The sequence below is a fragment of the Clinocottus analis genome, unplaced genomic scaffold (assembly GCF_023055335.1).
Source record: "Clinocottus analis isolate CAN_PGR_092001 unplaced genomic scaffold, fCliAna1.0.p SCAF_16, whole genome shotgun sequence".
Taxonomy (NCBI): domain Eukaryota; kingdom Metazoa; phylum Chordata; class Actinopteri; order Perciformes; family Cottidae; genus Clinocottus; species Clinocottus analis.
In genome coordinates, this window is record NW_027175887.1 from 942,280 (window position 1) to 968,458 (window position 26,179).

At 44.2% G+C, this 26,179-nt stretch overlaps 1 protein-coding gene across 3 annotated transcripts; it reads right to left on the reverse strand.

The window, feature by feature from the left end:
- Positions 1-379: 379 nt before the first annotated feature.
- LOC137787205 (TANK-binding kinase 1-binding protein 1-like) lies at positions 380-24,718 on the reverse strand. Of its 3 annotated transcripts, none has more exons than XM_068579515.1 (13): positions 24,637-24,718; positions 11,853-12,084; positions 11,586-11,717; positions 10,506-10,610; positions 10,227-10,377; positions 9,172-9,365; positions 7,909-7,970; positions 7,722-7,828; positions 7,208-7,392; positions 6,818-7,096; positions 5,387-5,467; positions 5,073-5,300; positions 380-4,005 (listed from the first exon to the last, which is right to left on the reverse strand). In XM_068579515.1, exons 1-13 carry the CDS (start codon positions 24,708-24,710, stop codon positions 3,877-3,879), a joined length of 1,959 nt encoding a protein of 652 aa, XP_068435616.1. In that variant the 5' UTR covers positions 24,711-24,718; the 3' UTR covers positions 380-3,876. The 3 variants fall into 3 exon arrangements, with proteins under 3 accessions (XP_068435616.1, XP_068435615.1, XP_068435617.1); XM_068579514.1 differs by having other exon boundaries at positions 11,847-12,084; XM_068579516.1 differs by lacking the exon at positions 24,637-24,718 and having other exon boundaries at positions 11,586-11,736; positions 11,847-11,921.
- Positions 24,719-26,179: the final 1,461 nt, after the last annotated feature.

The window sequence follows — 26,179 nt, forward strand, 5'->3', positions numbered from 1 at the left end:
TGGTGATATGAATTCAACAAAAAATAAATGTATTAAAATTATTGAAGTTACTTGAGTAATCGTTTCAGGCCTAGTACATTCCCATTCAATTAATGAGTCGACCAGTTTAATGGGAAAGTTAGGAAACTGGAGACAGACGAGTTCACGATGAGGTCAATTAATCTTCAAAAAGACCACGAGCAAAATGGACAAAAATAAAATCTGTCCATGGATACAGCATGTGTTTGCTATTTAATTTGATATATTGATATTGGCCTCAATGTCTACACAACATTTTCTGCTGCTTCACAAAAGCATCCAACTGGGGAAAGGTGGCTTTTTATTGTGAAATGATGGAGGAAAAGTTCAGCAGGCCCTCCAAATGCGATACACTGTTCCTTTAAGAAATACGGTTTAGTTTTTGGAGGCGAGTGTGTGTTTGTTGAGATCACACACTAAAATACTTTAACTAGTTCATCTTTGGAGCCGTCTTCGAGGTATCTGCTTCCATCTCGACCCAATGGAGGTGATTGGAAGAAAGAAAAAGAAAATGGTATTAAGCTCGTTAAGAGCATGTTAGCATGCTGATGTTAGCATTTAGCTCTATTCTGATTGATATGCTGCAAAAACGAAATTCCATAACAATCTCCGTTTTAATGAGGTGACAAAATAAGTCTCAAAACTAATGAAATAAACTAAGAAGCCACTTCCTGCCGTTCTTTTCCCCTCAAGCTTTTATTCTCATCACATGGTCGTCAGCAGCAGATCAAGTTCAAATACTTTATATTATATCGCACAAGCTTGGAATGACATGCTATATGGTGGAAAGCTCTGGGAAAACCTGAAAATAAACCTTTGGCTTGAAACGTGTGTGTGTCCTTGAGCAAGGCAGCGCCCACTTGACCTGCTGATTATTATTATTCTGTAAATCCAGCCGAACAAGAACCGATTGTATGACTCTTCGGTCCCAGCAGCCATGTAGTTATTATGAAGGTTATGTTTTGCTTGATTAATATCAAGTTATCTTGTTTCTTTTTTTTTGCTCTGTGTGGCTTTTATCCTAGAAACAATGACACATGAGGGTCAGTAAAGAAATCTCAAGATGAGTCTATTCAGCTCACAGGAAGTGGTAAGTGAAGACAAGTGGGACGCTTCTCTATCTTTTTTGTGTGCCATGGGAAACCTGCACAGCAATATCAAATACATAAACGTGTGAGGTGTAAAATGTAACGTCACATCGGATTATAAAAACATGTCATGTTGTAACATTTAATTTCCAAGTTGGATGACTGGCTTTTTCTTTATTCTGGACTAAGTCATTAACAGTTTCTCATGAATACAAAAAATAAAGTATAAGTGTGACTACCTACCTCTAATCATGCGATAAAATGTCATAAATATACTTTGTTTTTCATAATTATGGCTTAGTAGCTTATTATTCTTATTTATTATGAGATATGCTAAACATTTAGTTATGTTAAAAATCTAATAAATGTGTTTGAAAATGAACTAAATGTTCCCATAATAATGAAAGTACATTAGAATTATGAGATACATTGGATATACGTCACAGTTCTCTTTCTTTGTATGTCATAATATCCCCATAACTATGCTTAGTGATTACTATAAGATATACATCACAATTATCAAGTATTATCGTACAGACAACTAAGTCATAATTACTGGATAATTCATAAATGACATTAATAGTTTCTCATAATTATGAATTCCAAAACGTATATAATTAGAAACTATACCAGACTCATGAGATACCTCATACACTCTAAGTCTACTTTTCTACTATTAAAGCTACTATCTCATAATCATAAGAGTGAAACTGACAGTTTTTTTTCATAATTATGTGATACTATCACATAATTATTAACTAGAAAAGCATTACATTTTTCCACCATTAGTAATCACAATTCTCATGGTTATGAGAGAATTTCTCATAATTATGAGGGTAAAAAAACATGACATAAATAAATATTAATATTAATAAATGGATATGAGATATCTCAATTTACAAAATATTGCCATAATCACAAAGTAATAAGTCCTAATCTCAAAATAAAAAGTTACAATTATGTGGAAAAGAACATTTCATAATAAAACAGGTATATTCTTATTCTTTTTTCAACTCAAATGGTTTCCATAGATCTCTGCCTTTTCAAAATAAAGGTTGTGGTTAAACCAAGGCACTTTCTTTACCAATCCAAAATATGGCAGTAGGTGCTTTTTTGCTTTTGCTTTATTTTTCATTAAAGCTACTATTAGGAACTTTCATTTTGTATTGATTTTGGCGGCCCCTTTTCTGAACACCAGAGTCTGTTTAGAAAACTAATTTTACTGCAGCGGGGTCTGACAGTCTGCCCAATGCAGTCCTGGTTCTGGTTCTCCCGAGCCTCTCTTTCCGGCCCAGCAGCGCGGTGTCGTGGTCGGCTCCCGGCGGAGCGCCGTACGATGCTCTGCTCCTCGCCGGAGCCACGTTGGTAACTCTGGAGCAGCCGGCGGCGCGCTGGTCGCTGCCCGAGGTTCTGCTGGAGTCCAAGCATTCAAAATAACTAAAGAAACAACCAACCAACAACTCCCTGGCTGATGTCCTTGTACTTAGGTAGGTCATACACAGGCGGCAACCTCCAGGTCTGCCAATGAGAAAGTGTCTTAAACTTGCATTCTCTCTCGTGTCCACCAGAGGGCGACTCCTCTGGTTGTATAGAAGTCTATATAAATGACTCTACTTCTCTCTTGATGCATTCCCTCAGTAAACATTGTAAACATGAGTTTATGTCTCAACCTCTAGTGTCAGGTCCTCTTCCATACAGCGTGATGTTCATTTAGAGTCAAACCTTCCATAAAGCACAGGACGCTTTAGGGCGGGGCTCGTGCTGCCGCGACGTGAACCCAATACGTCGCTGCTCCGCGTTCCAAACTTCTGTTCTTCATAGCGGGAAAAAAACTAAATGGCATCGGCTGTAATCCAAGATGGCGACGGCGAAATTGCAGCAGTCCACAAACCGACGGGTCACCAGGACTACGTCCACTTCTTCTGTGGTTTTCCATCGAGACGGTTTCATGATCGGTTCAAAGTTCCCCGTAGGAACTTCAAACGACCTCGCTGGAGCGCGTCACGCTGTTGAGTTCACAGAGTTTGTTCTGGAAGTCCGTCCTCTTGTCGGCATCATTTCTCATGAGCTCTGCTTGTTCTGGGGGTCTGAAGGTCGCTGTCCGACCTCCAGAGTTCAGTGTTCATTTGTAATCTCGTCCATGAACGAGTCGGTTACCAACTAAACTACTAATTCATTTCTGCAGACTTGATTTGATCTCACAATAGTTTATTGCAGGTTCAGAAATGCTGATTAGACTTTGATTCTCCACAAACCAACACCAGAGCAGTGACAGTCAGGCGCTGCAGATGTTGAACAGCACGTCTCCTGCCGTCCTCGACGGGCCTCAGAGCAGCTTCTGGTGTCCAGTAGATACAGCAGCATTGCTGATGCTCTTAGTCTATGTACAAATGAAGTTGGTGTTGGAGTGAGTTTGGTTGTGAAAGAAGAGATGAGACACTGTTTGATGTGGAAGAGTTGATGAGGGGCTTTGTGAGAGCGGTGAGGAAATGTTCTGGTGAACATAAAGAAAGACAACTCGTAGATCAAATTAAGTCTTCAGCCTGGAGGGTAGAAAAACTAACGTCTTCTGTAACCGGAAGGTCGCTGGTTGGATGGCACATCTGGATAGACGTGTGGAGGGAAGTGCCTCTTGAGCAAGGCATGGATCCCCTGGACGGGTTTCCATAGAAAGAAGCATGCAGGCTCTTTGAAGCATTTGTGGATAAAACCATCAAGATGGCCCAGTGTCCATCTGAGGTGACGATGGGTGTGAAATGCTTGATGGAAATCAGATCTTGCTGTTCTCCAAGTGGGAGTCGATGTGTTTGATGAGGGCGTCGTCAGGGTAACCGGTCGGGAAGGTCAGCTGACACAGAGGACAGCTCCGGGCGGCGCTCTCTTCTGACTCCATCCACAACTACAGACAGAGATGCACAGGCGGGAAATGACTGAATCAGAACATCACTGAAGTTATCAGCTCAAAGCTTCGTGTTGAAGGATGATGATTTGTTCAAGTTTCAAAGAAATTCTTTAAAAAAATATATCATTACTAAGCAGTTTGTTTGGTTTTTAGCTTCATAAAATGCTAACGCTGTCACGTTTCACACAGAGTGGCCTTTAAAGGATACTGAAATTATATTTTGCAACAAGATGCATCGCTTCACCTTGAGAAGTCCAATCATGAGCGACATGGGTCAAAGGCTTGTTTCCGTTGTTACAGATTCATAAAAGGTGATATTATGTCAGTGTCGTGTTCAGATTGTTCTGCCCTGATTGGTCAAAAAGGCCAATCAGCTTTTTTGACAAATAAAATAGTTTTTTACATCTGATATGTAAAGTGATGCCGTTTTCTAAATATACACGGCTCAACTTTTAACCCGTTGAAAACTGTGTGACCAATTTTTGGCCTTTTCCTTAAATTTGAGTCATCATAGGAACTCCAAATTATTCTATAACTTGTGTTTATTATGTATTTGTTTAGCAAAGTCTTGGGAAAAGAAATGTATATCTGCAAAAAAAAAAAAAAACACTTTTAAAAGATATTTTGATAATAACTATGAACATCCAGCGTGATATGAGCCAGATTCCCCAAAAATGCCTTGTGAAGCGGTCAATAAGGCACCTTTATGGAAAGATTAAGACCTAAAGAATCAGAATCTGCAAGAAAAATCACAATAAAACAAAGTCTTGACCTGTTAAGAAGGAGTTTCAGTCAAAAAACTGTGTCGTTTGGTTAAAAAATGGAAATTTACATATTTTATGCCAAAAGATTGTCTGAATGTGGCATGCTGGGACTTAAAATGGGCGCGAGAGGATTTTTGCGCACGATTTTTAAAAGGTTAAAAGTGGTTGCCACTCTGGCATCAATCAGCCTTTGGCTGCTCACACAGAAAGTGCAGTGAATAAATATTTATTTGTTTGATCGTCTCCACGAGGTCTGCAGGGGACTTTCTTTGATGCTCGTCACGCTTTTGTTCTACTCACGTTGATGGAAGGCCACGACTGAGCGTGCTCGCTGGTCATGTAGGGAGGCAGATGGCAGGAGAGGGTGGCGGGGCCCTCGGGGGATGAGAAGGAGGGATGGTGGAGCTGTTTCCTAGGAGACGAGAATGAGTGGTGCAGGGGGGGTTCCCTCGGCGACGACGAGCCAATCCCAATCACGCCCAGCGTCCGAGGCGGGCTGGTGGCCGGCGACAGATACGTACATACATCCTGTAAATTTACACGCAAGAAATGAGCAAAACCCGGCTTTCAAAAGCCACGAGGAGAGCCGCGCACGTCGTTATCCTCTTCCTCACCTCTTCGTCGTCAGAGGACTGCGGCGGTGTCACCAGCGGGGCGGGGTCAGGCGGGTTCTCAAGGCGCCGGAAGTGATGTCCCTGATTGAGAGGAGGGGCGTGAGCGTTACTGCTGCAGCGCACAGAGGACAACAGTGTGTGACACGAGTGTGTCTGCGCTCACGTCACATGCAACCAGGCCGCAACCAGGCCGCAACCAGGCAGCAACCAGGCCGCAACCAGGCAGCAACCAGGCAGCAACCAGGCCGCAACCAAGCCGCAACCAGGCGACAACAAGGCCGCAACCAGGCCGCAACCAGGCAGCAACCAGGCGACAACAAGGCCGCAACCAAGCCGCAACCAGGCGACAACAAGGCCGCAACCAGGCCGCAACCAGGCCGCAACCAGACAGCAACCAGGCCGCAACCAGGCAGCAACCAGGCAGCAACCAGGCCGCAACCAGGCAGCAACCAGGCGACAACCAGGCCGCAACCAGGCCGCAACCAGGCAGCAACCAGGCTGCAACCAGTCCGCAACCAGGCTGCAACCAGGCCGCAACCTCCGGTTCAGCCGAGTAAAGCTGATACTGAAATGTCTTAAAACGTGCATTCTCTCTACTCGCCAGCAGGAGGCGACTCCTCTGGTTCCACGTGCTTTATATATCGAGCTATTCACATTTTTACAACCTCTACTTCCGGGCTCTCCTCTCCGCTCAGCAGTTCAGTTCAGGCCAAAGTTCGCTTGAATTTTTGTCACATGACCGTTGATCTCAGTCGAGTCAATCATGACTTCATCGTTACGATGAGGAGCGCGACATTGAATGATTTTTACGGGATCTTATAAAGGCAAACAGGTTTTAAGCTTTGTTTTTGTTGCTTTTTCTGCCGTCAGGAAACGTCAGAAAGGGGAAAATCTCACGATTGTGGCTATGATTGGAGGGTTCCTTCAATCAGAGGATCGGCGGTTCGATCCCTGGCTCTGCTAGTCCATGTCGATGTGTCCTTGGGCAAGACACTAAACCCCAAATTGCTCCTGCAGCTGTGCCTACAGTGTGTGAATGTGTGTGAATGTTAGTTAGCCCTGATGCGTAGATAACACTTTAGCCACTCCCATCAGTGTGTGAATGGGTGAATGATGACGGAGTGATGTTAAAGTACTTTGAGTGGTCAGAAGACTAGAAAACAATCCAGACCAGTACAGTCTGTTTACCATTTAAAAGAAACCAGTTCACAATCTCTTTTGGTGCTTTATATTTAACGACAGTCCGAACACGCTGATGTACTTTTGAAGAGATGAAGTACATTTATAGTTTTAGATCCATTTTAACAACATGCAGATTCATGTTTATTTGTTGGGGGGATTGATCGGCGACTCGGTGGAGTTTCAGTCTTTTGTTGACTGAAGCCCCAAAAGTCACTGACTTGATGAAAGCGAATGAAAGCTCAGTCTCACCTCAGAAGCTCGGGGGAAGCCCAGGTCCAGAGCACAGTGATGTGGACTGCTGCTCAGACTGCTACCCCCCCTCTCTCCTCCTCCTCCTCCTCCTCTCTCTCCTCCGGCCCCGTGAGCCGAGGCCGGTCTGACCAGGCCCACCAAGGAGGTGCGGAGCTGGGCTTTGCTTTGGCCGTAACCCTGCTTCTCCCCCAGGAGGGACCTGGGCTTCGGGAGGGTGGACACTGGGTCCCTCATCAGCCACGCTGAGGGCCTGTGGATGCCGGACGGGTCGGACACCTGGGGGGAAAAGGAGGTCGAAAGGTCAAAGGACCTGTCTGCAGTAAATCTTTCACTTCAAGATGACACAAGACCGTTGACGTGTCTACAAACTCCGTCTTAACGCCTCACCTCCGAGTAACTTCGGCGCCCCTGGAACTTCGCCCGTAGGCGGCTGCAGGTTGGCTGGTGGGAGTAGGAGGCGGGGCCACCGCTCGGGGAGAGAGGAGGGGAGGCGGTGGGGAGGAGCCTGTCGGACGAGGGGCGCTGGGGGGAGGTGGGGGAAAGACGCTGAGGAGCGGGTGTCGGACGAGAGGCTGGGGCAGGAAGAGAGAACGAGAGAGCATCATGAAAAGATTGTAGCTGGTAAACATCCCCTCAGGTGCCGGGAGTCAGGAAACATGGGAATTACTCATGAGGAGGTCATGAGGACACTGACGCGTGAATACAGACTCTTCACTGTAGTTGTAGCGGTCAACATAAGAGGCCAATCTTTTCATTAAATACATCCAATAATAATGCAAACCTCTGACCCCGAGTCAGTTTTTCTGACCTTTCAAGCTGGTCAACCCCTCACCACATCTGCAGTCTCTCTGAAACACTAAACTACTCTGTTGCACCATGTCGCCACAGCATGAAGTCCTACCGGGCTCCTGTGAGACGTGTCGCAGAAGGTCACTCTGTTTCACCGCCAGGTTTCGAACGCGGCTCAGCTCCTCCGTTAGCTCGGTGTAGGCTAACGCCAGGTTCACTCTGCAACGCAAAGACAGCGACTGAATAAATGATGCACATTATTGACAAATACTATCGACTGCTTTGAGAATCAGACTCACTGCTCGTCCCCGGCCTTCTTTATCCACTCCACGTCGCAGTGCTCACAGTGTTGGGACACGTCCTGTGACAGACAGACACAGCGGTGGTTAGAGCAGCGGCACTCGTCTAAAGACATTTGTTCCTCTACACATGTGGTCCAAATACACAACTATTTTTACTCGTGGATTTTATCTACTTACAGCCCCAAACCATCCTTCAGCCTCTGCTCATGCTCGAGTTGGATAGAAAGCTGAAAGTGCCATTAAACGCCTCTACTTTCACATGCTTTTGGTGAAAAACAGCAAAAAGGACTATTTACTCTTTAATTCTGTCATGTTTTAGTAGCAGCAACACATCCGTCTGCACGACAAGTGAAACATAAGGTTTGAAAATGGTCATCTATGCAAAACGTGTTCAAACGTGCCTGACCTCCAGTATTGACCCTCGAGGACTTCCACTGTATGAGGCAGTTGTAGGTTGATCTACATGTAAAAGCTCCAACATTCATCTAACAGTACCATGTCAAAACATTACTTCCAAGGTCAACAATGAACTTTCATTCTCAACATACACTTTTAGAGTTGCACCCACTGGTGTCTTTATATTTTAAGCCATTTGGAAAGATGTGAAACTTGTGGGAAATGTAAAATCATGTGCAACATTTAATTTAATGCAGCAGCGACTATTCGACTAACTCCTCTTGTGTGCTGAACTGAAAGCGGCTCTGAAGAGCTGATTGAAAGCACTTTGTTGATGAGCCACACGGTGTAGTTTTATTAGTTTTTTTAGCAACAAACTGGAGAAAAAAACACAGGTTGGTTGAATTTAGCATGTCATTGTCCTGCTGTTAGGAAGTAGTTTGCTTTTTTTTTATCCATACAGTATAACTGATGACTGTAAATGTAGCTCGTATGGAAGGTGAAACGCTGTTTGTTTGGAGGATGTGGCACCAACTGGAAGAGCTACATCATCTAACGACATCGTCTGACCCCCGTAACCTTTCTGCTGTGAAACACAACGGTCACAAGCGCAACACAGAATCTGACAGACATCTTCAGCAAATAGTTTAGTGTGGTTTTTATTTCCTAGCATTTCCCTCCATGTCTTATTCCAAAGTTCCTCATTACAACATATATTAATTTCACTTCCATTGTATTTTGTGTTGAAAAGCGCTTCGCTATGAACTGAAGTCGCTGACAGTGTGACGGATGGGCAGAGTGTGGCGCCTCGAGGTGACGCTGTGATATCACAGAGGCGTCCAGTGTTTGAGGCAGCGGGCGCACCTTCCTCTGCGCTCCCCGCAGCTGGGCCACCTCCTGCTGCAGCCTCTGGAACTCGGCCCTCAGCTCCGTCTCCCTCTGACAGGCCGCCTCGGCCTGGTGCCGGGCCCCGTCCAGCTCGGCCTCCAGCCGCTGCAGCTTCAGGTCGGACAGCGCGTCCAGACTGCGGGAGCTCTGCAGGGTCGGCCCGCGGCCCTCTGGGGAAAGACAGACATCAAGTTGCTAAGCATACAATTGCAACATTTCTACTCCAACGCAAATGAAATTATAGAACGTGAAGTCAGGAGCAGATCCCACTACATCATTGGTTACAGCTTATGTTACAAAAGCCCCGTCCACGACTAGTACATCCGCTGTTTCTATAACTAATCCCTAATCTTCCTCATCATAGTTTCAACCCCAGGAATAACTCATTCTACACGATACCAGAACACTGCTGTTTCTTTATTTCTGTGTTTTCTACATGGATCAGCAGCTGAGGACGGAGACATTTTGCCTGTTGGCATTAACATCTTTCTTTTCTTTACTTTTGTAGAAGTGTCTTAGACCTGCATTCTCTCTCATGACCACCAGGGGCGACTCATCTGGTTGTATAGAATCTAAGAGGAAAATACTCGACTTCTCTCTTGATTTATTCCCTCAGTAAACATTGTAAACATGAGTTTATGTCTCAATCTCTAGTTTCAAGTCTTCTTCAATACATCATGATGTTCATTTAGTAAATGATGCTCCATTTAGAGTCAAACAGACCATAAAGCTGAGTATGCTTTAGGGCGGGGCTACAAGGTGATTGACAGGTCACAGACATACAGATCTCTACGTCACCTATTAACATTGCATATATATTCAAACAATGTCGACGGCCGTAATTCAAGATGGCGACGGCGAAATTGCCAAACCCAGGGCATCAAACAGTCACCATGACTACGTCCATTTCATATGCAATCTTTAATATATTTCCACTACGTAGTTGTATGGATTTCTGCTACAACGTTGATTCATTTTAATATTACCACCATAATCTGTTCGTGTCTACTGGAGGTCCACGGGGAACCCACCTCTGGGTACGCCCAGGCTGGCGTGGAGCTGAGACTGAAGTGCGTCTTTGCCGCGGAGTTGAGCGCTGAGCTTCTGGAGGGAAGCTTCTCTCTGCCGGAGGGCCGACTCCAGACCGCAGATCTGCTCCACGTGCTGCTCCGCTAGCGTCGTCTGACACGAACGCACACACCAAACTCAAACCACAGCAGCTGCTCGTGCTTGCATATGTATTATTACGAGGAAACGGTGTGTAAAGTGTGTGTGTGTGTGTGTGTGTGTGTGTGTGTGTGTGTGTTTACCATCTTGTCCAGGTCTCGTTGGACATTGCTTTTCTCCAAGTGAATCTTCTCATAAGCCTGGATGACTTCCTCCAACCTCTCCTCTCTTTCCTTACTCTTCTGGAGCTGAGACAGGAAGGTTGGGGAGAAAAAGTCTTATGCACTCAAAAAAGGATATCGGCTGGCTGTTACTTTTACTATAGTGTAACATGGATTTCCAACGAAAGTCATGAAGGATTCACAGTTCAAAAACGTGACATTTATTAGATCCATTCATGTCCAGATGAACTGAGAGAATCGAGTATCAAGTCACATGACTACAAACATTATATACTGGATTTTAAATTCCTGTTTTAAGTTTTGACAAATGTTCTATTAAAAAGGCTCACCCTTGAATTCCTGTTTTCATTGGTGAACAATGTATAATTTTAATAATAATTACCAATTCAGAAAATTAAAAATGTACTTATCAGGAAAGTGACGTTTAAGTCAGGCCTGATGTTGCAACACACATGAAAGAACGATGACTGTCAACTCCACACAGTCTGACAATCGCCTCGCATCCAGCATCACGATACACACACGACAAATTGAATTGTAACTCTGTATTGCAACGCGAGGATCTTGCCAATACACAGCCTCCGTATATGTTGTGTGATTCAACATGCCATAAGGTTTAGGAAGGTCAAAAGGCACATACACACACACAAACACACACACAGAGACATACACACACACACACACACAGACATACACACATACATACACACACAAACACACACACACAGACATACACATACACACACACACACACACACACACACACACACACACACACACACATGCATAATGAATGAATATTCTGTATCTTAAAGAAAACCTTATTTAACCCCTCTTTGCTTTTCACTTACACTTCAGTATAGAACATACATACACACATACATACACACATATACATACACACACACACACACACACATACACACACACACACACACACACACACACACACACACACACACACACACACATATCCTTCCTTCTGTCTTTTACTCCGGCTCATCAATACTTGCATGGGGCTCCATGTCTGCAGCAGCGTACCTCCTGAGTGAGAGAGTTGATCCTCTGCTGCAGGTTGGTGGTCTCTGATTGGATAACACTGGTGTCCTTGATGATGGGCTCACAGGAACGGCACAGTATCCTCTCCTCTCCAAATTCACTGACCATCGGAAACTGCAGGAGAGGAGATTAACTTTACGGAGAAGAATGCATTGACACATCATGAAGCCTCACTGTATCTAACCTATAATGTACGAGCGTGTGTGTGTGTGTGTGTGTGTGTGTGTGTGTGTTGCTCTCCACCTTGACCTCGTAGTGTTTGAGCTTCCTCTTGATGCTGCTGTTCTCCCTCTCCAGACTCGCCAGCCGGGTCTTGATGTCGTGATAGGCGGCGGCCAGGGCCAACCCTGAGGCCGGGTACATGTCCTCTGGCAGCCGGTGGGCCGGCCAGCTGATCCCGGGAATGCCCACGTCGTCCCTCAGCCCCTCTCCTCCCAGCAGTCCCAGCTCTCCTCTGCGGAATAGATCCATCATCAGATAGCTGCGGGAGAGGGGGAGAAACGGTTGTCGTTGGTCTCTGGGAAGACGTAGTGCGGAAAACTCTTTGGGCCGACTGACAAGTCAGGCTCGTGGCCATGTCGGCTCAGTAAGTCGCTTTGCACCCTTCACCTCACGCAGCGGGGGCAATAATGGCAAATCTGTTGAGCCCCACGTCCTGGCAGAGGTGACAGTCGCAGAGCGTGTGTGTGTGTGTGTCTGTGTATGTTTGTTTGTTCGTGTGTGTGTGTGTGTGTGTGTGTGTGTGTGTGTGTGTGTGTGTGTATTCAAAGTGATGCCAGGAGCCCACTGTGTCTGCAAGCCAAAGCGTTGCTGTTTCCCATCTGCTGCCGTAAAGTACATCCTTTTTTTTTTTTCCTTTGGCCCGTTTCTCACTGGCGGTTTCCTTGGTTACTGCGGAATACTGATCCCTCACAGCAAAAATAGGAAACGTTGATTTCTATTATTCTACCTGCAGAAGATGGGTTCAATACGGATGATTGATTGTTGGTCTACCCTTTGCTTGCCAACAGAAATGTTTAGCCTGTGTGTGTGTGTGTGTGTGTGTGTGTGTGTGTGTGTGTGTGTGTGTGTGTGTGTGTGTGTGTGTGTGTGTGTGTGTGTGTGTGTGTGTGTGCGTGTGTGTGTGTGTGTTCAGAAAATAGAGGTCTGCCCAGGCCCTGCTGGTCAACAGATTTAGATCCTCCAATATGCTGGCAAGGTATGATGTCATAGAACTCACAACAGACGGGATTTACTGATTAATATATATATATATATCATTTATATATAACTATATATATATCCCCTAACCCCTTTTAGTTGCTGGTAAAACTTTTTTTACTTTTACACCTGGGAACCTTTCAGAGGGTTCTGCATAGAACGCAACATGAAGGGTTACATACAGAACCAGTGATTGAAGGTTCCACCCACAACTCCTATGAAAGGGCTCTGCAGATATATTTCTCTGAAGTGATGGTTCCATCCAAACCCCAATCTAGAGTTTCTTTACAGAACCTTTTAAGGGTGTTAGTGAGAACCCAACCAGGGCTTTGCCATTTGTGAAAGGTTCCACTTATGAACCCGATGAAGGGGTTCTGCACAGAGCTATTCTCTGATGTAATGGTTCCATCCAAAACCCACTTCAAAGAACCTCACCTCTTCAGGGTGTTCATGAGAACTCGGCCTTTCATATGCATCATTTGCTTATTTGCATTACATCTCGCTGACGCTTTCATCCAAAGCGACTTACATTTCTGTTCGATGCACCGTAGACACGGCAACAGGAGCAGCTTATGTAGAACCCACCAGAGTTCCTCATGAGCCTCTGAAGGACCACAACCCACTACAATCCTGGTTTACCATCATAGTGTGTGTGTGTGTGCATGTGTGTGTGAACTGTATTTAGCCTATATATCTGCAAGACCTGTATGGAACGACTTCAGTACATTAATATTTCAAACGGGAGCCCGGGTTCACGACTGTCCCTTCCTTTACAGCATTGTACATATGCTCTGTTTCATAATCATCTAATGATGCATATATATTTTTATAAAACAGAATAGATTAAGTTGAAGTGAGACGTTGTGCAATGTTGTGCACCATGAAACCTCTTAAGCCGCGTTCAGACCGAATGATGAGAGAATTTTAGAGGCAGCAAGTGCACATAATGCGGAGACGTGTGTTCACTCAACTCATTGTTCGTTTTAGCGCTGGTGGATGCTAACTGAGGCGCAGACATGTCCACATGAGTTACAAATGAGTGAGGCATTCGTGTTTTATCCTGAGGCTCTCTGCCTCTACTGTACAAACGCACAGAGACAAGAGGAGAAGACGAGGGTCCAGAGTTCCTCGGAGGCTACGAGATACGTCACAAACTCAGCTGTCACGCAAACGGCATGGTCATGGTTGGTTGAGTTGTATTCTTCATGTTTTTGGTCAGGTTGTCCCATTTGTAAATATTGAAAATGTGCATAATTAAGTTTTAAACACATAGTTTTCTGGCCCACTGCTGTGCATGGATCCTGTTTTTTTATCTATTTTACTTTAAGGTAGTTTTGGATGGCCTGAGACATTACATATTCGTGGTGCACATGGCCTCACAGGGCAGTGATCGTGTTCTCAGGCCGGCGACTTAAAGGCTGCAGCGTAGCACTGAAAACACAATCAAACTGACACTATTGAGATCAGCTGCACTGAAGCGACACACAACACTAAACTCTCTCTCACTATTAGTAATACACTATTGTGTGTGTGTGTGTGAGTGTGTGAGTGTGTGTGTGTGTGTGTGTGTGTGTGTGTGTGTGTGTGTGTGTGTGTGTGTGCGTGTGTGCGTGTGTGTGTGTGTGTGCAGCCAAAAGGCAGCTGCAGTAGCAAAGAGGGAGAGAGGCCAAAGCCTCTGTAGATAACTCCCACTCGTACAGCCCACTTACAGCCCACACACACAAACACACTCACACACACCACACACACACACACACGTGCACTTAGCCCACACACTGCTTGCGTCTACTGTCTATTTATCCACCTCTTTCTCTGTATCGCCCTCTCAGTTCTGATGACTTTGTATTGTAGAAGCACACACACACACACACACACACACACACACAGTTTCAGCCAAGGGCAGATCAGAGCAGGCCCATATGTCTTCATCACATGGTTGTTTCAATTATTAATGGACTAGCGGTCCGCTTTACCCACCACCCCCCGCGGTCAAACTCAAGAGGCAGTGGACCGCCTCATCACAGTGAGTGCAGTGATTGCATCCATGTGGATCACGTAGCTATGATGCTGAAATAATGTTTAGTTCATTTACTGGTGGAGAGCTACTGCAGCGCCTGGCTCTAAAATTGTCTGCCGCCTCGCTCTCGTGAGATTATCGTTGACCACGTGTGCGTGACGCCAGAGCAAGTCGAGGGATAAAGTCCGACACAAATCTAACCGGCGTGCGTTGTGCGCCCATCGCCGTCGATCGATTCTGCGCAGAACCGGCTCATCTCGAACGAAGCTATTGTTGAATCAAGCTGGCTGCTGGGCCGCCTGAAGCTGGAAGCGGCTCCACTTCTTATTCAGAGCCTAACAACCATTTCATTCCTGACGACAACCCTGATTGCAAGCATCACGGGGGAGCCCCAAAAGAAATGTGTGCTCCCAAATCTTATTTTACACACGAAGCTCATCTTCCCAGTCATTAGCACTATTTATGTGAAACTCTGAATGCAGCTGTATCAGTAACAGCTGGAAAATGTTTCCAAAGTTAAAGAAATTTCCTTCATGGCTTTAATTCATCACTGTTATAACCTCGTGCTATATCCATGGGCTGTATGCTGTAAAGCCTGGACTGCAGATGCACCACTATAAGATATGTGCAGTAACACATTCAGGGCAAAGCACAGGGCACAACATCTATACGTCCATGTGCTGTGGTCTATTGTACGTCTATTTTGGAGGTCCTTGACATGAAAATGTTTGAAATTGCTCTCAAAATCCCAAGAGTTTTTCCATCAATGCCCATTGCAGAGGCGGAGCTCTGCTGCAGCGGGCTGATGGCGCAATGAGACGACCAATTACCTTTCACTTCTTATCAATGTAAGTTATTTGCTGAAGCTGTGGGGACATGGAGGGTGTGATACAATCAGGCGGCAACCTTCAGTTCTGCTGATTGAGTCGGTGTCTTAAAAATTGCTTTCTCTCTACTGTCTATTAGGGGCCGACTCCTCTGATTGGAGAGGAGTCTATAAAAAATGACTCTCCTTCCCTCTCAATTGATTCCCTCAGTAAACATTGTAAACATGAGTTTATGTCTTCTTCAATACAGCATGATGTTCATTTAGTAAAATGAACTGTGATTGACAGGTCGTTGCCGCTACCAGAGTCATACGCGGCGTCACTACATCGCTCATCACATCACTCATTACAAACATGGTCATTTCTGTTTATCGGTTGGAAATAAAAACAAAATGGCGGCAGCCGTACTCCAAGACAGTGCCAGCAAAATTGTAGAACTTGAAGCTCCAAACTGGCAACCCACAAACCAATGGGTGACGTCACGATGACTATGTCCACTGATGACATGAAGGCCTCGAGATGCTTCAAACAGACATCACAGCGAAAAGCAAAAGTGTTCGTCTGTTCCTAAACGGGACCACGGTGCAAGGCTGCGTCCCACTGCCTCCCTCCAGGAATTCAGTCTTCTGTGTGTCTTCGTAGTACAAATGGCCGCTAACGTTAACTAGCTCTCTGTGGATTTCAACATGGGTATGTTGCTTCTAATGTAGTATTATCAGAGAAAGGTTGGGGTCGCTGCGAGTCTCCAGCCCTGTGGTGTCGTAGAAAAACAAGTATCATGTTTACTGAATTGGGGCATGAATTGGTACCGGAGTATTGATTTTCGTGACGTCACTCTTTGCAACCAGGTGACAAGGACTAGTTGTGATAAGGACCTTAATCTTGCATTTTCTACACTGGCCATCAGGGGGCGACTCCTTTGGTTGCAAAAAGAAATCAGATTGTGTCGAGGTCCTATAAGAAAAGGACTCACTTGATTCAGTCAACATTGTTAACATGAGTTTATGTCTCTAGTTTCAAGTCTTCTTCAATACAGCATGATGTTCGTTAAGTAAATGATGCTCCATTTAGAGTCAAACAGACCATAAAGCAGGGGACATTGCTACATTGGTAGCTGGTTGCAAACAACCCAAGATGGTAATGATCAAAATGCCTAAAACTAGACTTCAAAACCGTAGTCCACGAACCAACGGATATACATGTATGGTCATAACCTAGTTCAGCTGAAAGGGGAGTGCTGAGCCTGAGTGATCCTGCTACATCTACATGACAGCATGTCACCTTGAGAAGGTGCTGCAGGGAATAGCACATAATCATAAGTCAGCAGTCATGAGTTTCACTCTATTGACATGATGTACAATGCATCCTTATACACCTTATTATTCCCCAAATTGTCAAACACCATTGCCAGTAGCAGCAAATCTGCATTCAGACTATCGGTCACAGTATGTTCCAGCAGGCAGTGCTTTGTAGTTTTAATAACTGATGCAAAAAGCATTGAACTCCAAATTGTGCTGTTCATGACACAAGCTGCAGGTAAGCATTGACCCAGTATTTAACTTTTAAATATCACACCAGCTCCACCATTAACGGTTCGGAGGACAAAGCTTTTAACCTTTTGTGAAGGAAAAAATAAACATATTGCTTTGCAACAAGAAAGAGAGATGCTCCATCCTGATGAAGGCAAAGCGGAGATGAGGGAGAGAGTGAGAGAGAAAGTCCTCGAGGACATGGCGCCATATCTGAGCACAGCTGAAGGCTAATTCATGGGGTGGGGGGGGGAGGAAGCGACGGAGTGAGACAAAGGGAGACTTAAAATGAGGGTGACGAAGACACAGAGAGATGAGAGCTGGAATTAGAAAGCTGAGGAGGATAGAATGTGACATAAAGCAAGAGCGAGAGAAAGAGAGAAAGAGTGGGGGACAGGGGGAGAGAGAGGGAGCGAGGGAAAGGGTGAGGGAGGTAATGAAAATGAGGTCTTTAAGTATTTCCTGTAGCCACGTGACTTATGTAAGACGCACACGATTAGCATTTATTTCCCTGAGCATTAAAAATCCTTCAAAAACATGTAAAGTGTGTTACCAGGCGTCCTATCTGTGTTTGCATCGGCCCTCTTTAAAAGACCAATGTGCTGAATTTATCCTTCTAGTGGAAGTCCTGCTGTCCTACATGGTGCATTCAGGGTGTGTCCTTCAAGGAGCGTTGGGATCTTTTGTGCCACGCTGGTTACGGTTGCGTTCATAGTCCGTTGGCCTCGTCCGAATCAGAGTGAAATTGATCCTCTTTATATCACACAGAGCACAATTAACGGCGACTGAAAAAAATGAAATATTTGCTGTGGCACTTGTGCGAAGAAGCAAATTTATGTTTTTCGAGAAGTTCCCCTATGCGGGGAATGGCAAATTCTCAAATATTGCTGTCAATGTTTTTTCACTTTGACTCTAATCTACTGTACCTGTACTCGCAAATACATTTTCCTCCATTGTTTCTCAAATAACTTTATGAACATCATTGTTTTTTGTGGACTCTATCGAGCATATATTCTGTGTTCTCTACTAAATGCTCGTGATGGAAAGAATAATGTCCTAAGTTAGGTAAGTTGGTTAAATACTAAAACCATAGGGGGCAAAACTATCTATATTACTGCAAATGTTACTCCAATTGAAACTGCTGTTTTTTCATATTCTTTGTACTATTTTGTAATGTTGTAGGTGATCCTCTGCCCCCTCCCCACTCATGTACACTCACCAATTTAAAACCTGCCCTCCAACCCGCTTTATCTCACTATACCTTCTTCAACAAACAGTTCTGCTGGTGAAGCCAAGCACATGTAAAGCAAACGCTCTGCTTCTCTTGGCCCTGTTGGACTTTATCCAGCTGCTGCACCGGAGAAAGATGGAGCAGACCACCCACCTTCGGCTAGTTTTACTTTTTTAGACGGAGAGGAGAGTGTAGTGAGCAGGAATGACGGGCAAGTTGCAGCCTCTGGAAAAACAAGATGAATTTGGGGTCAAAGAGAATGCCGGAGTCAGATCAGATGCTTATTGTAGCACACTGAACTGAGCTGTGCCTTTATTAAGACATGCATTTTATTTCAAAACATAGTTTCTATTAACTTAAGCACCCAAAGGTCCCTTGAATTGTGGCCCAGTCAACTGGGACCTCATCATTAGCAGCTAGCGTGCTAATTTAGGTAAATTAATCAAGTTATTAACATGTGATGACTCGTCATGGCTAACCGATGTGCTAGCTGGTAGAGTTGGGCCCTAAAGCGACGACCTCATACACGACCCCAACTAAACCTGACAGAACCTGAGCGGTACGGCCGAAATTGAGATGCGAACTTAACGCAAAACTCAAAGCTACTATTTATCTTTCGCCCAATTTTTGGACGCATTTTACGATTGACAGACTAATCGAATCAGAGGAGAGAGAAATTTACTGATACTGATACTCTTAAAGTGAACCCAATATTAATATTATTATTTTATTTTACACATATTTTACTCCATTCAAGACCCATCATGTGAATGGAAAGTTGCGTAAAATGCCACCACCATTTATTTTTTACATCAGACGCCGTGGAGTACAGCTGGACTCTCCAATGTCTAATGTCCCTCAGAAGGCGGCACAGGTTCTGGTCTCTGATCATCTTGCGCCTCGACGACTGTAACTCCCTGCTGGCAGGTCTCTTTGCTATCTGCTGGTTACCGGTGGCCTCCCGCATTGTTACCGGCTGCAAACAGATCAGTTCAGTCTACATCCAGGACATGGTAAAACTGTACACCTCAGCTCCTTCACTCCACTTAGCTTCGGCCAATCGGCTTGTAGCTCCGTTACTGCGAGCTAAACACTCAACAAAGTCATAACTGTTAGCTGTCCTGGCTCCTCAAGGGTGGAATGAGCTCCTTATTGATATCAGGACGGCAGGAAGTGTCGACATCTTCCGTCGCAAACTCAAAACACATCTTTTTCGACTACACCTTGAATAAAGGAAGTAGCGCTGTAGTAGCACTTAAATGGCTCTTATAGCACTTTGTAGTTTAACTTTCTTGAAGGAATTGTACTTTTTCGATTCTGGTTGAATTGACATGTAAAGTCGCTTTGGAGAAAAGCTAAAGCTGAGCTAAAAAAAGAAAAGAATAAACAAATTGATGTCTTGGTGGAACCTCAGTGCGCTGAACTGCCAACTCCCTGAAATGCAACGCGCTTGACTTCACCACATCACAGACTGAGAACATTCACAACCAAACTCTCCCTTTTCTCAACACAATTAAAATAATAATAAGGATGAATAATTCTGACGGTGAACTCAATATAAAAACCTAAACAATGCCCCACACGGCTGTATTCAACACTGATTTGTGTGTCAAAGTGTCGCTGTGGAGGCCGTTGTTTGGGCGCTTGAGGCTCTTCCTGACAGAAGCTGTCAGAACAGAAACAGCTCTCAGATCAGCCCGAAACAAACAGAACCTAAAGAGCGACTCAAAGCAATGCGCTACGGCCCTCCAACATGGCTGCCGTTGAAGCGTGGAGAAGTTTCAGAATGCCTTTAAATAGCCGAGAAGCGGCTCGGTCAGCTGAACCGACTCAGCTTCCACGGCCGTTAACGAACGTCTGAGAAGACGGTGACGAACAGACGTCCCATGAATCAACCTGTGCACAACTGTAGGAGCAGCATGGTCACGAGGCCGCTGCCTCAAGGCATTTATCTGACTCCTATTTAATCACACTAATCACAGACGTGGACAGACAGCAGACAGACCAGGTCACTGACGGAGCAGATGGGGATGAAGAGAGAGCGTTAAGGTCCAGAGCGTCAGGAGCTAACGCTCCGTTTCATTAGATCCAGTCTGGTACTGTGCACGTTGCTTCACTGCTTATTTAGTTTATGAACACGACACTGGTCCACGTCATTGTCCTGAGTGAAACAAAACAGTCCTAGTACTTATATGATTCTTAGTATTTCCGTCTGTATGAATTTATGTATGCACAATAATAACTCTACTTATTCCCCGTAGTCTGTGCTTTCTCTCCTCACAGCTTTACATGGACTGTGGTCCTGCCAGACACCTACTGCTATTAGCATTATGATTACTTGCATTGCTAATAATATCACAATTACCATTACTGCTTTAATCATCATTAGTATTACTATTACTATATCCATATTTTTTGGAGTTATAACTTTTTCATCACGCCTACTACTCTCATTATCTGAATCATTTCTGTCATATTCATGCAATGTGCAGTAACTCTGTCACGTTGTTCGTTCTGGTCACATGACGTCGTTTGCTTCTGTCATCCGGGTTGAGGGTTCCTCCTCTGTTGCTCTCCTCAAAGTTTCTGCCCTTCTTTTGGGTTTTGTCCTGTTTTTCATGTGAGGTCCCGGGGCAGAGGATGCTGCATGCGTACAGATTGTAAAGCCCTCTGAGGCGATAAACTTCCTTTTCCTGGTTTAGCAGTGAAAGTGTAATATTACATAAGCACATGATACACAACCTATACTACATGAGAATAATGGTATGACAATAAAACAAAATGTACTGATGTTCAATACTAGCATATCATAACTGCAATTGAAAATAGGCCGAGAGATTCATTTCTATGTTTTTTCAAACGCTTGGAGAGGAGGAGAAGTAGTCTTTCCAGCTGGGAGTGGGGTCTGCTGGTCCTTCCTTCAGTCTCCATCAGGACCCAACAACCTCTGGCTAGAAGCTGGAGGAGTCTGTATGTCGCCTGTGATGTGAAGCCCACTGACAGCAGATTGATTTTAGTAAGAACATCCACCTGAGCCATAGATTCAAGACTAAAACAAGATTTCTGGAGAAACAAAAAGATACGGGGCGCAGATTTACACGAACGGTAAAGTTAAATGGGATAAGTGCCCTGGACTCATGTTGCAGAAAGAGTATTGTTTCAGTCCGGCAGACCGATTGTAAAACTAACCCAACCAAACTTAATTCAATAATTCCTTCTTTTTCAAGAACTTCTGTTTCGGAAAGCCGGATCAACTTTTCCCCACGCTCTCTGTAGCATCCCTTTGATGCCTCGATGCTATTGTATTAAACTCTTCATTCAAGTTCTAAAAACTAATTGAAAAACGTTTTTTGCTGGTAAGGCGACTGATATCCTTCAATCGGATGATCTCTCGCTCATGTCAATGATATCCGAAAAGCTCATCTTGTATTGGGTCACTGGGTGAAGGCTGGGTTCAGCCTGGCCCGGTCACCAGACTATCTCAGGGCACAGACATCCATTCACGCTCAACATTCAGCAATTAACAGTCCATATAATCTGAGCTGCATGTCTTTGGACTGTGGGACTTAGCTGGGAACCCGGAGGGAACCCACACTGTCACTGGGAGAACATGCAAACGCCACACAGATGGACTGCCCAGACCAGGGTCTGAACCCGGGCCTCCTCTTGCCGTGAGGCGGCGGCGTACGAGCCACTACAGCTGAGCAGCCGCTGTGGAGTAAGTCGCTGTGAATAAAAGCGTCCGCTAAATTAAACGTAATCTAAGGAATGTTACTTTGTGTCTGGGGGATGATTACTGGATCAAATGCAACAGAGGTAAAGACACAATTATAAACCATTCGCTCTGGGGAATAAACTAATCCAAATCCTGGGGCTCTCATTGTTGTGAAATAGTCCAACAAAGACGGGACTCTTCAGCCGTGAGAAGCGTGTTCAACAACCTGATGGTTTTGTTCCCGAAAACATTCGGTTTTCTAAACAAGGCAACGTGGTTTGTTGCCAAAACCCAACTGTACGTAGATCTTTTAAGCCCAACCACAATGTTTTAACTAAACCTAACAAGGTGGGTTTGCAAACTAAACCCTTACTTTTGTAACGTAACGTCGTTCCAAAAAGAAAAATGCTGTGAGACTGTGTTGGACCCCCCGGTCCTCCCTCCAGTCACCATTTATGTTCAGTTCACACAAGGGACCACACTAGTTTGTTGTTTTTCATCCAGAGCCCCAGAGACAACAGCAGGAAGAAGGTTTACGACCTTCTGTTTTACTAGATTATCATTTTATTTAAGACACAAATATATAGTAATTAGAATTATGCAGCATGTCAGCACAATATCAGGTGAATATACGTATCATTTGTTGACACAAGGCTCTGCTAGAAGACAGGGCCACGGGATTAGGTAACAATCATGGCTCTTAAGATTTGAGTTTAAGTGTTGCTATTTTCTATAAACACCTGGCGAGCTTAAAAGACGCAGAAGGGGGTTTAACAACACTTTGTACTGTTCTGAAGCTATTTCCAGAGTCCCTCAAAGACTCTGACCATCTGGATGAAAAAGTATTCCCGTCTGCTTCAAGATGGAAAAAAAGAAAAGAATATATTGTTTGTCTGGAAACACAAACAGAAATATTAAGGCATCGTTTTGTATGAAATAATGGAAGAAACATCAACATGTACCAATAGAAATCTTTCTTTTTGCCTCGGCTAATGTTTGATGTCTGGTTGCTATCTTTTTTTAGACTACAAAAATGCAGTGGAAATTAAGAAACGGATAAGGAATATGTTTATTTTGCAGAAGAAGGACTCATTTTCATCCAAATGGCTAGAAGAGCATTTAAGGATGCAACCAAAGCAGCGGTAAGTGTTGGTTAAGAGATTTTTTTAAATGATTTTTTTTAGAGTATCTGATGCTTTGCTCTGCCACTCCAACAGGAGAGCCAACACTTTGGGCTAAACCTGCGAGGGCACTGGTAGTTATGACTGAAATTCTCGGCACTGCCTCTCATGTAGGAGCATATATTCACGGAAAAGATGTTTCCCTAAAAGATTAAAGCTTCTACACTGGATTCAGAGCGTTAATATGTCAGCAAACAACGATTTGCAATTGAGAAATTCCAGGTAACGTTGAGCAAGGCAGAGAAGAAAGTCAGTTCCCTGTGTGCGAGTTGTAATCCGAGCTAGCCCCGTTAGCTCATTGTCCTCCGCTCCCACACGACAGTCAAAGCTAATGACGCCGCCCCGACCGGCACTGTTTGCTCTGTTAGCACTGCTGCTGCTGTTTGCACAGTTAGCCGTTAGCGCTGTGGGCTGTTAGCGGTTAGCTGTGGCTCAGCTGTCTCCATGTTGAGAGCTGTACGGAGGCAATCACTCAATCATAAACGTGGTCATAAGCAACTCTGGTGACCGCCAATGTCGTTTGAAAACTCTGAACTGCTTTCCAGGATCCCCGAGTCTGTTCTAACCATCTGGATCATGCCAATTATTGATCATTTGAGTTATAAAAAAGAAAATGTTATTCTGTTTACCAAGTTGCTGCTCTTTCCCAAGCAAAACAAAGATGGCCACGAGCAGGCTACTTGGATAGAAAACAAAACACCACTTCTTTTTTCATTCAGCTGACTGGATATTTTGTCATTCAGATGGTTTGGACCAGAAAATAATTTTCTTATCATTTTTCAAACATCATCTGGTATTTTTCTTTGAGCGAAAGCTCTGGAGCAGCATATAAACCAACAGTCTACAACAGGCACACACTGGCTACTGTGATGTACGCTGCCACATTGGAAGCATGTTTCCTCTTTCCAAGTTACATGACAGTACAAAAAAATGAAAAATAATAATTTCCACATATTAAATGCGTAGACGTGCTACAGGAGAAAAAAACGACAGCACCTGAACGCAACACGTGCATCCACGTATCTACATTAATGAGCTTTGTTCAGAGCCTCGCTGCTGGACGCAAAGGCTCCAGCGTCCGTCCGCAGGACGCTGGATCCTGCAGCCGCGGACACACACGAGCTGCCCATCGGCTGCACGCAGCTGATGCGACCTCTCTAACAATTTGATATGCTTCTAATATTCATTACAGCATCCGCCGCTGCGCAGCCACAACATGCAGCCCGACCCGCTCACACACACCGAGAGCTCCTTTTCTTTCTCTTTTTTAAAACCGGTAAACGCTTTGAACGTCCGGTGGAGCCGCTTTCATATTATTATGGTATTTACTTACGTCTCTGTAGAAAAGCCATGGAGGTGATGCTGCTGGTGGTGCTGAGGAGGGTCGACATGACTGGAGCCTGACATCAGCAGAGTGTGTGTGTGTGTGTGTGTGTGTGTGTGTGTGTGTGTGTGTGTGTGTGTGTGTGTGTACCTCCCCCCCTCTGACAGACCAACGAGAAAAGGGAGGGTGAGATGTTCATCAGAGGGAAATGCAGCTCACATCCCCTTTTTATTTTCTATTTTCATGAACCTTTTGTTTCAATAATATATTCTTTGGAAAACATAAGATGTGTTTTTCTCATTTAGGTCGGCGTTGTACTGGAATATGTAGTTATTTATTTACAGTTGTTTTCAGGATATGTATTACAAAATGATTACATAAAGCGCTCCGGTTGTGACACGGTTCAGAGTGCCATCTTCATAGTTTATTAATATCCTCTCCTGCATTTACAGGAGTATTTGATAGTGATCCCTTTCGGTTCTTTAAATACTTTGGAATAGAAATGATTGCATATGATTAATAAGGTGCAAGGAATTATCAAACTGGTTCAGTTTAAAGACTAATCTAATCTCCTCCTTAATTTGCCATATTGATATTATGAAACTTGATATGAATCCTCGATATCTTTGTCTTCCACGCTATTCCTCTGCCCCTATTAGTTTAGCTTAAAAATATATAATAAAAAATATATAACACATTGATGTTTATATTTTCTTTCTTCTATATAACCTGGAGCTTTTAGTATTTAAGTCAGATTTGGCAATCTTCTTTAAAAACATACATTTTTGATATTTTTGTTGACACTCAATAAATGCTGACAGCAACCAGGGAACCAAATGCTCAGACACACAAAACAAACAAAGCATCCAGTATCTGTGTCTGTTGCTGGACTGTGATGACCCTGTGCACTCATTTCATTTGGCAGCATTAACCTGCTCCGAGGGATCAGATCAAACCCAGCCGCTGATGGAAAGTAACTTATGACAGAGTGAAGTACTCGAGTATTGTGTTGCGCTACTTCATGCATCTGCTCCACTAATTCAAGGGAAACTGTTTTTAAATCACTAAACACTTATCTGACACAGATTATGATTTTGAACTCAAAACATGTTCAGTGTATCATGAAATAAAATACACTTTGAGCCTATACATACCCAATAGTATAAAAATGATTAAAATGTAGCACCTTAACATAAAAAAGGCTAACATGTTATTGCAATATTAAAAATAATTCAATAGCCTTCACTAAGGAAATATATTTTGTAATTTTATACAAATGTACCTTGCATGAGTGAAGTTAGCTGGAATGATGGAAGCTGGCTGCTATATGCAACTTCTCCACTAGAGGTCACTAAATCTCACACACTGGACTCCTGAGTGCTGATCCTGTTTTGATGTGAGGCTACTAAAACTTTGCCTGACACCATGACGGGTCCGTTCTCCTTCTTTATGAGTGGAATATGACATTGTATTTCAATTGGATTAAACCAGACATCTGTACTCTACTGCCAGTGGTTCTGCATCTCTCGTAATATTACAGCAAATCATTTTA